The sequence below is a fragment of the Crinia signifera genome, chromosome 1, assembly GCF_055691185.1.
Source record: "Crinia signifera chromosome 1, ASM5569118v1, whole genome shotgun sequence".
In the NCBI taxonomy this organism is placed as follows: Eukaryota; Metazoa; Chordata; class Amphibia; order Anura; family Myobatrachidae; genus Crinia; species Crinia signifera.
In genome coordinates, this window is record NC_139217.1 from 338,835,520 (window position 1) to 338,849,752 (window position 14,233).

General features: G+C 47.2%; 1 protein-coding gene across 2 annotated transcripts in view; it reads right to left on the bottom strand.

Moving 5' to 3' along the window:
- SART3 (spliceosome associated factor 3, U4/U6 recycling protein) overlaps positions 1-14,233 on the bottom strand; it is a 53,653-nt gene that overhangs the window by 25,446 nt on the left and 13,974 nt on the right. For both annotated transcript variants that reach the window (XM_083145797.1, XM_083145789.1), the window contains exons 4-8: positions 14,004-14,188; positions 13,144-13,249; positions 12,320-12,444; positions 7,649-7,804; positions 6,941-7,079 (exon numbers count right to left, since the gene is read on the bottom strand). In XM_083145797.1, the coding sequence (XP_083001923.1) occupies positions 6,941-7,079; positions 7,649-7,804; positions 12,320-12,444; positions 13,144-13,249; positions 14,004-14,188 (711 nt within the window). The remainder of the gene's footprint in view (positions 1-6,940; positions 7,080-7,648; positions 7,805-12,319; positions 12,445-13,143; positions 13,250-14,003; positions 14,189-14,233) is intronic.

The following is a 14,233-nucleotide window of genomic DNA, read 5'->3' on the forward strand; positions in this document are numbered from 1 at the left end:
TAGACATTTCCAAACCAGGGGGTTCCCTTGGTGGGAGCAGGGGCGGGTACCTCCTAGCGCATCAGTTCTCAGGAGATTCAGCCAAGCTAAACCGACTGTGGTCTGATGCGGAGGGTAAGCGGAAGAACTTGGCGCCCTCTCCCTCGGTTACATAGGCATGCCATGGGAGCCAGCGGATGCTGGGGGAGGAATTCGAGGACGAATAAGGGGTGAAGTTTGTTTCCATATTAAAGTGGAAATTGGTCTTCAGGATTACTGGTAGAAGGGAGGGGGGGGAGGGCTGTTTCCATTGTTGGGCCAGGTTGGCTCGGGCTGCGATAAGAATGTGGCCTAAGACCAGTTTCTTTTCTGTGGGGACGTCTTGTGGGTAGATGTGAAATAAAGCAAGAGAGGGGTCGGGGTCAACTTTCATTTTAAGTACCGATGATATTAGGTCAAAAACTTCTGACCAGTACCGGAGGATTTCGGGGCAGGACCAGAAGATGTGAAATATGGTGCCTATGCCTCCGCATCGTCTCCAGCAACTGTTCGAGCATGTCGGCCAAAAAGTGTGTAGACGGTCTGGGGTCATATATAAACGGTTGATAAGCTTAATATGCATCTCTGTATGATTTAGACATTTTGACATCTTATAAGAGGTGACGAAGATCTGGCGCCATTGGGTTGGGGTAAAGGTTTTGCCCAAGTCTGTTTCCCATTTTATGTGTGCTGTAGATTTAGAGAACTCTGTAGGGGATATGAGAGTTCTATACCAGAAGGTTATGTCACCTCTAGTGTGCAACAGAAAGGGTCTAGAGAGGACCGCCTGGGATAGGGCACTGGGAGGAGGAAATGTGGGAGAGTGGGATCTCCACCAGTGTGAGATTTGCAAGTAGTGCAATTTTTCGGACTCGGGGATCAGGAAGAGGGACTGTAGGGAGGTAAATGGGCGTAGAGTCTGGTCTTCTAGTATGTCTCCCAAGGTCGTAACTCCCAGGGCCTTCCATGTGCCCAGGTTGAGGTTGGGGATCAGTTTTGCTACAGAGGAGATGGAAATGTTGTGAATGGGGTATGTCAGGACAGGTAGTGAGGATAGTAAATGGTCCCAGGCTTGTAAAGTTGCCTTGGTAGAGGGAAGCAGGGGTAGATGAGCTGGTCTCATGTGTTTAGGAATTCTAATCAGGTCGGCTAGGGGTATGTGGAGGGTCTTTGCTTGCTCAATTGTGGCCCAGTTTGTGGGGGGATCAGTTTCAGAGTAATGTTTGATGTGGGCCAGAAGGCATGCTGAGTGGTAGTGAAAAAGATCTGGGAGGTCTAGCCCCCCAAAGGCTTTTGGTAATGACATCTTTGAGCGGGCGATTTTTGGAGGTTTGGTTGACCACACATATTTCGACATCAGGGAAGTACATGCCTGGAGGGATTTCCGCGGGAAAATATAGGGGATAGTTCGGAATAGGTACATCAGCTTGGGTAAAAGGGACATTTTAAACGCTGCCATACGGCCCATCCAAGAGACCTCATATGCCATCCAAGATTTGGTTAGGGCCGAGAGGGTTGCGATCATTGGGATCAGATTGACATTAAAGACATTGGATGTACATGAGGGAATGAGAATACCAAGGTATTTTATTGCTTCCTTTTGCCAGTTGTATTTGTATAGTGGTTGCAAAAGGGGCAGGGAGCTGGATAGGTTAATCGGGAGGGCATCCGTCTTGGTAGTGTTTAACTTGTAAAAAGAGGCGGCGCTGTAGGCTTCCAAAATGCTATGCAGGGGGGGCAAGGTGTTGAGAGGGTCAGTCACAAACAACAGTACATCGTCGGCGAAGAGGCTTAGTTTATGTCTAATAGATCCAATTTGTAGTCCTGGGAAGTTAGTGTCATTGCGTATGGTATTGGCCAGGGGTTCTATTGAGAGGACAAAGATAAGGGGAGATAGGGGGCAGCCCTGTCTGGTTCCGTTAGAGATGAGGAACTTTTCGGACAGGAAACCATTGCTGAACACCCGGGCCGAGGGGGAGCTATATAGTGTCAGGATAGAGGTGAGGATTGGGTCTTTAAAGCCAAAGCGCTGTAAAACCTCCCTCATATATTGCCAATTTAGCCTATCAAACGCCTTTTCAGCGTCGAGAGATAGAAGAAGAAGGCCCTGATCTTCTTCTAAAGAGTCGACCAGATTAAACACCCTTCTAGTGTTGTCGGAAGCCTGTCTTCCCGGGACGAACCCCGTCTGGTCCGGGTGTATCAGCAAGGGGAGGAATTGTTTGATACGGAGGGCCAGAGCCTTGGCATATAATTTAATATCACAGTTCAGTAGGGCTATGGGGCGATAATTTTGACATAGGGCGGGGTCCTTTCCAGGTTTGGGGATTGTTACTATCCGAGCTTCTAGAAGCTCTGGGGGGGGCTGATCCCAGAGAGGACAATTCATTAAATAGGTCTGTTATTTGGGGGGTAAGAAGATCTTTAAAGGTAGTATAGAAATCAGCTATAAAGCCGTCTGGGCCTGGGGCTTTATTTAGGGGGAGGGATTCGATGGCTGTTCTTATTTCCCCCTGCGACCATGGGGCATTGAGAGCATTTTGCTGTTCTATAGTTAAAGATGGGAGTAGGGTCCTGTCTAGGAATGAGTCAATGGTTTCTTTAGATGGCTGGGGGGTGGAGGAGTCTGATGAGAGGTTGTAGAGTTTCGAGTAGTACGAAGCAAACTGGTTCGCAATGTCCTTTGGGTTAATTATCTTCTCATTAGTGGGCGAACGAATATATTTGATTTTATTTCTAGCTTGCTGGGCACGGAGTTTTCGGGCGAGCATTCTGCCCGACCTGTTACTAGAGAGGTAAAATTTGTGGCGAATTTTGTTTAGGGCTGCTTGGGTGCGGGCAAGAAGGAATTTTTGGAGCTGGCTGCGAATGCTTGCAATTTCTTTTTTAAGGATAGTAGATGGGGATTTTTTATTTTGTGCATCTAGTTCTGTCAGTCGAGACTCTAAGGATGGTTGAATCTGCATGTTCCTCCTTTTAAGGTTTGCCCCTGCCTGTATCGCTGCTCCTCTGGTGACCGCTTTTAAGGCGCACCAGTGAGTTATGGTTGATGTGTCTTGTGGGGAGTTGGTAGAAAGGTATGAGGTAATTGAGTTCAATATGGTGGTTTTGGCTGTGGGATCTGTTAATAAGTGGGGGAAGAGTCTCCATGGTTTTGAAGGGATATTTGAGTTATTCATGTGCAATTTCCAGGTGACAGGGGCATGGTCCGACCAGGTGATGGGGAGGATGTCGATGTCTTTAGTATTTTGGAGGGACCATTTGTCGCAGAGGATGTAGTCTATTCTAGAGTATGTGTTGTGTACTGGGGAATAAAACGTGTATTCCCGTCCTGATGGGTAGGTAGACCTCCAAACGTCATATAAGTCAAATTCTGTCAGGAGGCTGCGGAAGGCTAATGAGGGGCCCGAGGTTTGTGTGGAGTGGGATACAGGGGTACGGGATTTGTCAAGCCTAGGGTCAAGGGCTAAGTTGAAATCCCCGAGAATTATTAAGGAGCCTTTCGCAGATTTTTTAATTAGAAGGAGCAGCTTGCGAAGAAAGGTGATTTGATTTGTGTTGGGGGCATATAGCGAAACAATAGTTGTCATCCTGTCCTCCAGTAGGCCCACCAATATTATGTATCTGCCATTCTTGTCCCGCAACTGGGAGTGAGGTACAAAGGAGGTGTTTTTGTTAAACATAATAGCTACTCCGTTGCGCTTGGCTGGACCGTTAGCATAAAAGGCTGTGGGATAATGGGGATCTTTGAACTGGGGGGGGGTTTAAGGAGCTGAAGTGAGTTTCCTGAATGGCTACTATATCTGCTTTTTGTTTGTGGAAATAGGAGAGGGCGAGTCGTCTCTTGTTTGGAGAGTTCAGCCCCTTCACATTTAAAGACATTAAGGTAGGCATTGGGAACCTGGGGGAAATGCTAATGTATAGCTAGGTCCTGAGAAGGGGTGCAAGAAAAAGGAGGTTTGCGGACTTGCAATGTCCGTTGCGAACCCTGGAGGGGGGGGGGGGGGGGAAGATGGAGTGGGGAGGGAGACAGAGGCAAGGGAAAGAGCTAGGGTAAAGGGAAAGACAAAACAAAAGGGTCCTGTGTATTGGACCCGCATGACTACTGCAGGGGAGAGAAAGGGTCTTGCAGTAGTGCGTGGAGAGTTGGGGGGCGGCATGGACTCCTGGGGAGGTGAGAGGGGCCGCCACTCACGTGATATACATTTTAAATGGGTACGGAGAGACAACAGACAAGCTAACTGCAGAATATAGGTCAGAGATAGAATAATTAAAAAAATTAGAGAAACTTAACACCTATAGCATGTTAGGTGCAACAAAAACAAGCTTGTTTAAGCTAACTCATGGCCCGTTAAATAGGGTCAAATTGTAACATATTGAACTGAATAACACATGTCTTGCATGATAAACTAGACAATGGAACTAATACTTATCGTAAATGACCCGTCCCAGTGGAGGGCTCAACAAGAGCATGGGCATCAGCTGTAAAGTTATTTGATTGGTCGCTCTTCAAGGAACGAGGAAACTTCAGGTGGAGGACCAATCGTGCTGTACGGTGTTTGGGTGCTTCGGCTCCTGGTGATCCGCGACGGATATACCCCAGTCCAGCAGGAGTCTAACCCCCGCGTCCAGGGAAGAAATGGTGTAAGACGTGTCTTCGTGGTAGATAATCAGCTTGACCGGGAATCCCCACCGGTACCGGATATCATTGGCTCGTAGTGCTACGGTGATTGGGGCGAATGCTCTCCTGCTGGCAATCGTTGCGGGAGAGAAGTCTTGGTAGATTTGTAGGCCACCAAGTGTGTCGTTGTTCTTCGAGTCCCGGGCAACTCTCAGGATGCGTTCTTTTATTGTGAAAAAGTGCACCCGCAGCAACGTGTCTTTAGGCAGATCAGCGGAGACTGTTCTGGGTCTTGGGAGGCGGTGAATGCGGTCAATTAAGAGGTCTTTAGGATCGGCGGAGGGGAGGAGTCTGCGGAACAGGGTGGTTGCGTAATCTTCCAGCTCTGCGTTTGTCACTGAATCTGGGATACCCCTGATTTTTAAGTTGTTTCGTCTGGATCTGTCCTCCAAATCTGCTAGCTTAGACTTGAATTGATCCATTTCGCGCTGCTGGCGGTCGTAAGAGTTGACCAGATCGTTGTGGGATGTAACTATTTCCTCAAGTTTACGTTCCAATTGGTCGGTCCTGTCGCCAATAGCGACCAGTTCCGTTTTAACCTCTCGAATTGCAGACTTTAGGTCTTTAGACATCTCTGTTTGGAAAGCTGAGAAGACCTGGCACAGGGATTTCACTGTAACTGGGGCATCAGATTCAGTGTCCACTCCTGCCAATCCTCTCAAGGACGACGTGCCGGGCTGTACGCCCTGGGTGGGGGACATTTGGAGTGGTTGGTTGGTTTGGGGTGGTGAGGGTTGGGGTGATTTCCTGGCGGGGAGGGATATCTTGCATGGGGGTGCCTCTTTTGGTCTCTTGGGAGGCATGTTGGGGCGTTGTAGCACAAGGAAACAGAGTGTGATAAAACCGGCACCTGTGGGACTCTTATGCAGGTTTACATTAACCTATTGGTCTCTGAGGTCGCAACATTAGTGAGTGGCAGCCAGCGGGCATGTAATTTACATGGGTGGCCCTAGCAGGGGGGCCCCCGGGTCACCTCCCGTCCGTTCAGTTATCAGGATCAGATGGCTCTGATTGTAGGAAAGAGGTTCAGCTGCTGACTGGGGGGTTGTGGGCTGCTGCTGATATCTGGCAGTTGTAGTGGGCTGCCTCTCCACCCTGTTCTTAAATGGTAATGCTTATGAGGGTAGGGAGGTAGAGGAGGGCAGGAGAGTGAGGATTAGAGTCAGTGAGCTGCCAGGCACAAGCAGCTTATATGGCAGTTATACAGCTTGTAGGGGGGCTTTAACCCTGGCCCTTGTGGTTAGTGTGAGGGGTAGGGAAGCTCCAGGTGTGTACTCACTGGTGGATGTGTGGCCCTGGCGTCCGCCCAGCGAGTGGTGGTGAGTTCAACTGCCGGCCTGTAAACGCTGCCGGAGGGTCTGTGGGGTGTCCCCTTATCAGCTGTTGGTGTGGAGGGGGTCAGCGGGGCTTCCAAAGCCGCTCCTGAATAGCTCCAGGCGTTCTTCTGTGACGCCGGGAGCCAGCGCTTCCAAAATTGAGTCCCCGGCTCCAACCCCTCGGCTAGGCCGCAACCCGCGGAAGCGCTTAAAAGCACTTCCCGGCTCACCGACCGAGGACCGAGGTGTCCGGAGCACTTGCGGACAGCTGGTGAGCAGGTGGGGAGAGTCCCCGAGTTGTGCTGGAGCCGCACTTCGTTCCGGCCGGTAACGAGCGCAGGCGCTCCTGTGGGACACGTCTGTTCCCGTCGGCGTCCAAGCCACGCCCCTCGATCTTAATAGATCTTAATAGATCTTGTCGGTGTCCCCTCCTGCTTCGCCTCGCTAATGAGGCGAAGCAGGAACTGTTATAGCGGCGCAATAGGCGCCGCTATAATAAATCTACCCCACAATTACCGTACTGTATAGAAGCGGAAACAAGTGGTTTAAGCAATAATGCAGAGTTTGCATTGCAAATCCAAATAACTTTGTATAAAAGATGTGTATTTGCCCATATGCATAGCTAAACACACTTGCATATGGGCACTTGGCCTTACAGTAACTGCCGTCAGTGGGGACTTGACTTAAACTCTTTGGTAACATGGCCGGAAATATCTCAGGCTAAGCTGCGTTGCAGGAGCGGGCTGTCCTGAGAAATTTCCGGGCATGCCACCGATTTGCAGGTCTTCGCCTGTAGTGCCTTTCAGCTGTGCACCACTGGCGCACACACATCCCTTGTGTCACTGACCAAATAAAAAGCTTTATATAAAGCAGATATGTCATTTAATTTTCTTAGCAGGTTTTAGAAATACAAATTTAAAATTACCAGTTACAGTGCTGTGATCTACACAGTGACGCTCCATTGCAAGTATATAACGTTTCCATAGACCTACAGTCCATGGGCAATTTCTGGCAGCTCGGTCATGAGCGGAAAGCACCAGATCCTTTACTTTCAGCTGTCTGTCCTAAAAGTAGTAGTAATAAAAAAAAAAAAAAAACAACACTATTAATTACCATTACTTTTGTTACAATTATACAAATATTGGAACAAAACCTTTGTTCAATAATCAACACAATGCAATCTTAAGACATTGCATCACTATTAAGTGAACACTTTGCCATACAAGGAATTGGTTGCATATTACCGGCAGCAGCCTAGCTGCAATGCAAGGCACATGGCCACCATGTTTCGGTTGCAGTAGCTGTAATGTCACGCAGCAACCGCAGCCTGCCCTGCAGACGGTCAGGACACAACTGCACTATCCAGTCAGCTCCACCTCAATACTGAGTCGCTGCCCCCATCATCCTTTAAAATGCAGTTGCATTTTTAAAAATGCAACCAGTTTTAGTGCTCACATACGCTGGCGTAAGTGCAGATTGCCGAATATTGCGATTATCGATTTTCTGTAATTTGTGCGGCCTGCTGGATCAGGCCCTTAGAACTTACTAATATGCCATTTGTGCAACACTATTCACATCTCTATTATAATTTTGATTATTATACAAGTGATTACCCTTCAAACCAGATACTCACAAGATACTCTGTGTACTTTGCCCAAAGATCTGGCACCAGACAGTTTTCAGCCAAGGCACGTTCAAAAATAATCTGGATCCGAGGTGGGTCTCCTTCTTTCATTTCAAAGTTAATGTAAGCTTGGTATTCTGCCAACTTCGGTGTTTCAGCAGCCAGCTATTGGAACATACCATGGAAAGATAGCCATTAAGAACTGGAAAAAAATAACATAAAAACAAAGTCTACTGCGTGCAGAGCAGCTTAAGCACTTACTAGTTGTGTAGAAAGTACAAAGCTTATTTTCTCCCAACTTTACAGATTCAAATTTTTTCATGTTTGTTAAAAAACATAAAATGAAAGCAATTTCTTAAAAAATTTTTTTTTTACATCATACCAATGGTGGACACTGGGACAATGGGGTGTGGGTGGAGCTACCAGCTAGGGGCACCAAGGATATTAGACTTCTTTGAGTGCAGCACAGGCTCCTCCTCAATGCCTTTACAGCCTTCAGGAATCTGTGCCCTATTTTGATTTCTACTTTTTACTTAAATTTAATTTATTTTTTTCTTCACTAGGAGATGGCTTGCATCTGCAGCAGCTGCGCCTGTGTGGCCGGCCCCGGTACGCTGACGTCCACAGCCAGAACCGCTGGAGACATCCCTGCACAAGAAGGACGCTGCTCACCATCCACTAGGAAAGCGGGTCCCCCTTCTCCTCAGCGCGAGTAGCCAGACACCCGCTAGCGGTGCATACCCCCCAGCGATCCTGCCAGCAGGCACCCGGTCTTCTCCGTGCAGCTGGTAGTCCACTAGAGAGACGCTGTACTGAGAAGCGCCATGATGGTGCATGGCACTGGTGGTTCCAGAGGGAGGCGGAGTTGATTCTCAGCTCTCTGCCTCCATTATTTAGGCACAGTCACACTTCCCGGCTGGGCTCTGCTTCTCCCCGCACTCGCAGGGTTCAGGAGCCATTGCTCACAGCACCACAGGTGGCATGGAAGAAGTGCACCCGGATCGCTGCTCCTCCTACACTCTACAGGACCAAGTTTTCTCCCTTCTACCACTGTAACCATGCTACTTTGGTGTTTGGTTCAGAGTTTGTGTGCGCTAACCTTTACCTTTCCCTATTCTGCTTCTTAGGCAGTATTACGGAATATTCCCTAAAACAGTCAACTCTTTATTTCTATAAATAGAGCTTGTCAGTATTGTGTGTCACAAAAAGGGACATCAAAGCCCTCTGCTAGACCCCCTTGAGGGGATGCACCAAAACTGTGGGCTTATACATGTAATAGCTGTAAGGAGAATTGTTCTTCTGTAGCCGCAGACAGGGCACCCACACAGCCTACTGAGACTGGCAATGCGAGCTGCACGGCCTAAAATTCAGTTCCCTTCGGCTGGGGCGGAACCTACTTGGGTGCAGGGTTTGTCCTCCTCTGTACAGGGGTTAGTGCAAGTAGCCACCTCCCTTCAATCTATATTAGAGTCACCTCCATCTAAACACAGGGCCTCCTTTCCACCGCTCCTGGCTCATAGGCCTTCATCTGACTCAGAGGAGGATGTGCTGATTGACACAGAGGATGTTGAGGAGACTGATTCTCCAAGGGACTCAGTCCAGGGTAGACACTCTAATTAAAAGCAGTTTGTTCCGGTCTTAAAATTCAAGAGGATCAAACTGCGGTCCCTGAGACGCCTGTCTTCAAAAAGAAGGAGGAACTGGCAGTCTTTCCTTCTAATGAAAATTTTAAGGAATACCAAAAAAATTTTGGTGTCCAAGCACCTCACCTCCTTCTTCCCATTTAATCCGGCAGATCGCCAGAAATGGGAAAACCCTCCACAGTTCGACGCTCACATAGCGAATCTGGTAAAAGCTACTACACTTCCTACTACCACTGTGGCTTCTCTCAGAGATCCCTCAGACAGGAAGTTTGAGCACTGCCTGAAGGATATCTTCACTAACGCAGGCATCTCCGCACGGCCGGCATTGGCTTCAGCAGATGTGGCTTAAGCAATTGGCCCCGGCAATCGCCAGGGCAGACGAAATACAGAACATGATAACTTCTGGAACTCGTCCCTCAGATCTATTGTCCTCTGTAGATCTGATCAAAGAGGCATCCTCTTACTTGGAAGAGGCTGCCTTGGACGCGGTGGCCCTCTCGACCAAAATATCGGCGTCCTCAGTGGTGGCCCATTGAGCGATCTGACTACGCACAAAAAATGCTGACTCCAAAAGGGCTATGGAGGCTTTACCTTTCTCAGGTACAGTTCTCTTTGGCCCCGAGATTCGTTGCTACGGTGGCAACATCCAAAACGGCCTTTTTATAGTCTGCTCCCTCTCGGCCCGGCATTTTTTGGAAATTTCAACCCCAAGGTAAACCATGGAGTCCGTCCTCGACAAAGGCCTTACACCTCCAAGGAAAGGCTTCTCGCTTGCTGGATGGGTTGCCGCCATGCTCCCAAGCAGCCGGAGAAACCCGCAGCATGAGAATTTGCCTCCCCCCCAGGATCTCCGGGTGGGTGGTCACCTCCTGCAGTTTGCCGCCAGATGGCAGGCCACAACCTTGGACAGGTGGGTGACTGCCATAGTATCGCAGGGCTACTCCTTCCTTTCTGGGTGGTCCCCCGGTCCATTTCTTCACCACGGGGATCCTTCAAGACAGGGACAAGGCGGCAACGCTTTCCTTGTCCAATCAGGGGGTCCTGGTCACCACTGCTGCGGTTCACCCCTTTCACAGAGGAACAGGTTTTTACTCTAACCGGACAGCTCGTACTGTCCCATCCTCAATCTGAAACAGCTAACCTTTCCTCAAGGTCCCCAAATTCAGGATAGAGTCCCTGGAACCATGCGACTATGATGTCTCTTGACATCCGAGATGCATATCTCCACATTCCTATCCGCAGGGACTGTGAGCGCTTCCTGCACTTCGCAGTCAAGAACTGCAATTACCAGTTTACAGCTCTGCGGTTTGGCCTGGCCACAGCCCCGAGAAGCTTTCCCAAGATCATGGCTGTCATGGCAGCCACCTTGAGAGCTCAGGGAATCTAGCCCTTACCGTATCTGGACGACCTCTTAATCCTGGCGCAGTCTCCAAAATTCCTCCACAATCACCTTCAGCTAACCTTAGACCTGCTTCAGGCGCACGGTTGGCTGATAAACTGGAAAAACTCTTTGGGATGTTCTTCCTAAGGTTGTTTCCCGGTTTCATTTAAATCAGAAAATTGTTGTTAATGCATTTTCTCCTTCGGAAGATTCCCCAGAACTTTGTTCATTGGAAGTTGTTCGGGCCTTTTGGCTCTATGTTGAGCGTACTTGTGACATCCACAAGTCGGATGCGCAGTTTGTGTTGTACAATGCGTCCAGACGAAGGTAGCCTGCATCCAAGCAGACTTGGGTGTATTTGCCTTCAAATCAACCCGTACCTTTATCTATCCGGGCTCAGTGTGACCCAGTTGGGCAGCTCGTCAGGGGGTGTCTGCATAACAATAACAGTGGTGTCGTGCAGCGACTTGGTCGTCACATACAGTACTTTATTTTCCTCAAGGTTTACCAATTTGACATGCTTGCCACAGCAGATTCTGCTTTTGACCTCAGTTCAGCTCAGGAGCATCCCCGCCCATGAAGGGACAACTCTGGGATGTCCCACTGTCCACCATTGGAATCATGTGTGATGCAATCTCAGTAGTTATTGTTTTAAAACACACCTAACCCCCCCCCCCAGTATTCACGCCACCCTGAAGCGTGGCGAGCGCAGTGAGCCCCACGAGGGGTGGTGGAATGCGTCCTCCCAACCTTTTCATACCCCCACTATCCACGTCAGCTCCACTATCGAGCCCGGAGCATGGCGAGCCCCACGAGCTGACGCGGAATACATGTAAAGTAATCCTCGTCCCCTCGCCACGCTTCGGGCTCGGTGGCTCGCCACACTATAATTTCCTTGGTGCCTGTAGCTGGTAGCTCCACCCACACCCCACTGTCCACCATGGATTCAGAAAAAAGGGATTTTCAAGGTAATACCAAAATCCAGTTATCGGTCATTAAATTACATTTAATCTGAGGGACCCGAAAAAACCCCAGCAATGAAGAACCGCCAATATATGTAAAATAGTTAAACTGGACATTGCTCCTAATTAGAAACTTCTGTTGATCTACAGACAACACTGAATACAGCCCCCGGCCTTATATCAAGCAATATTAAGTTAAAATTTTGGTCATGTTACAGTCGCGATACGTCATTTTCAGCAACTTGTTAGACAGTCATTAGGTCGACATGCAGAAAGGTCGACATGGAGTTTTTCACTATTTTTTGAGCCGACAGGCGGTATTTCATGCCCTACCATCCACTAGGGTGCGTGGGAGAATAAAATAGTGTGCCGAGCATAGCACTTTAAACTGTGTCCATGTCGACTGTGTTGACATTCGGGTAAAAAAAAAAAACATAAAAAAAACCTAATGTCAACCTTTTGACTGTCAACCTAGACTCATGTCACCTAATGACTAACAACTTGCTGGTAACCAACTGATCCACACCGGTTCCAGTCTTACATACATAGTATTAAAGGATTTATTACAATGTTCTGCAATTGGTAATATGGAAACCAGCTTACTGTGAACCGCTAAAGTAATTTTTAACTGGTCATTTCTGAAACTTTTATGTTGATGCATGGTACACATAGAAGAACGGTGTATGGATCTTACCAGTGCTTCCTCGTAAGGCTTGTACTTCTCCAATTGTTGCAGAGCCTTCTTATAATTCTGTATGACAGAATTATGAATAGGTTCTTCTGACCACTCCTCATACTCCGCATAGGTAGAAGCCATTTCTATCAAGCACAAAGCAAGGTCAGAAAGCATGAATGACCCCATTTTGAAAAGGTGTACTGCACAAACTGTTAAACAGGACTGTAGCGGAGATACCTTTGTCATATATGGTCCTGCTCACTAAGGCCTACCTGGACTGCATAAAGTAATGGTGCAGCACATTCTTTTTATGCTGTGCGATATAATGTGCGCGGGAGCGCGCATCGCACCCATTAAATTGTACAGTGTATGGCACCTTAAGACCTTTACAAAAAGTGTTTATGCAAAAAACTCCTCCCCTGTCCAAAAACAAAGCAGAAAACACTAGAGAATTCTATGAGTTATCCATAAGAAGTATGTAATAGTTATACAGTATATAAAAAAGGAGTATGACTGATCCAACACTTTTGATATAACCATGAAATCTGGAACTGGAAAGAAGCAAATGTATTTTGTAATTCAGTTATCTGCTCACAAAATCTGGAAACAGACAAAAACTGTCCCTCAGACAAGGTGCTGTAGTAATCAGTTTGATTTAAACAAATTTGACTGAAAGTTTTTGGCCATTTTCCTGGGTGTGTGAGCAAATTGCTGATTGTCATTTGCTCCCATACAGTACCAGATTTTCAGTCCAACCAACCCACTAGTTGAATAGTTAGAGGAAAGTTGGTCTGATGTATGGCCAGCATAAGCCTCATAGCCTTCATTTGTCTTGGACCTACCTAGAAGAGGAACACCCAACTGACGTTTGAAGAGAGTATGGATCCTCTCAAGTTGGACATTCAGCATCTGCTGCTGTTCTGCCGAAGGGACGGTACCAGGTAATGGCTAAACAAAAACATTAAGAAAGTCGGTAATTATTACAGTATTGTCACGGTCTCACAATCAAGTTTATTTTATAGAAAACCATATTATGCAGCACTGCACAGGGAATACGTAATCATGCACATCTAGAACTACTCCACTGGAGCCAATAGTGTGCACTCCATTCATACACAGTAGGTTACATTTTGTCAGTCATCCACATGAAACACATTTTACTAAATGGGTGAACATCAAAGCAAGTTACTAGTAGCAGAAAGTAGATTAAGGGTGGTTAAATAGCGGTGGTAATATAAATCACAGCTAATTGTCTCACCTGGGGCTCTACTATGTGCCCTGTTGCACGTGATTATTTTTTTTTTTTTATCTGCCTCAGTCTCCACAATCCTATTAGCACCATTAAATATTTGTATTTTGTGCAATCACTGCTAAAAAACACACACAGGATCTGTAAATTTTTGCCAATCTTTCTGTATGTGTTTTCACGCGAAAATGGGTAATGAATCGGACAGCCATCAGGAAAAAACTGATAAAATCCCTTTTTAGTGACAAAATTAACATGGCTAATCAGATACTCCCTTGTATGGGAGCAGACTGTCTACTCTATGCATTTTTTATCAGCATATAAAATAAATTGTATGGCATGTTGACATACGTTCTAATAGGATTGGTGGTGGTTCAAAATGAAATGTTCTTACAAGTACGGTTATTAAAACCTTATGCATGCAAACATATCCTAAATTACTTTTTTTTTTTTTACCTGTATGGTTCCCAATATTGCGTTCTCAAATTCTCTGTAGGCATCCCATAGAGTTGATCCTTTAGTCATATGGAGTCCAACAGCTGTTAAAGCTCGCTCAAATATAGAACGAACCTTGTCAATACCGCCTTCTTCACCCATACCTCCAATAGAATACTGTGCATATTCCAACCAGATTTCTGGACCTTCATAATAACATACAATTAAGTTAGTGGACATCATAGACATTT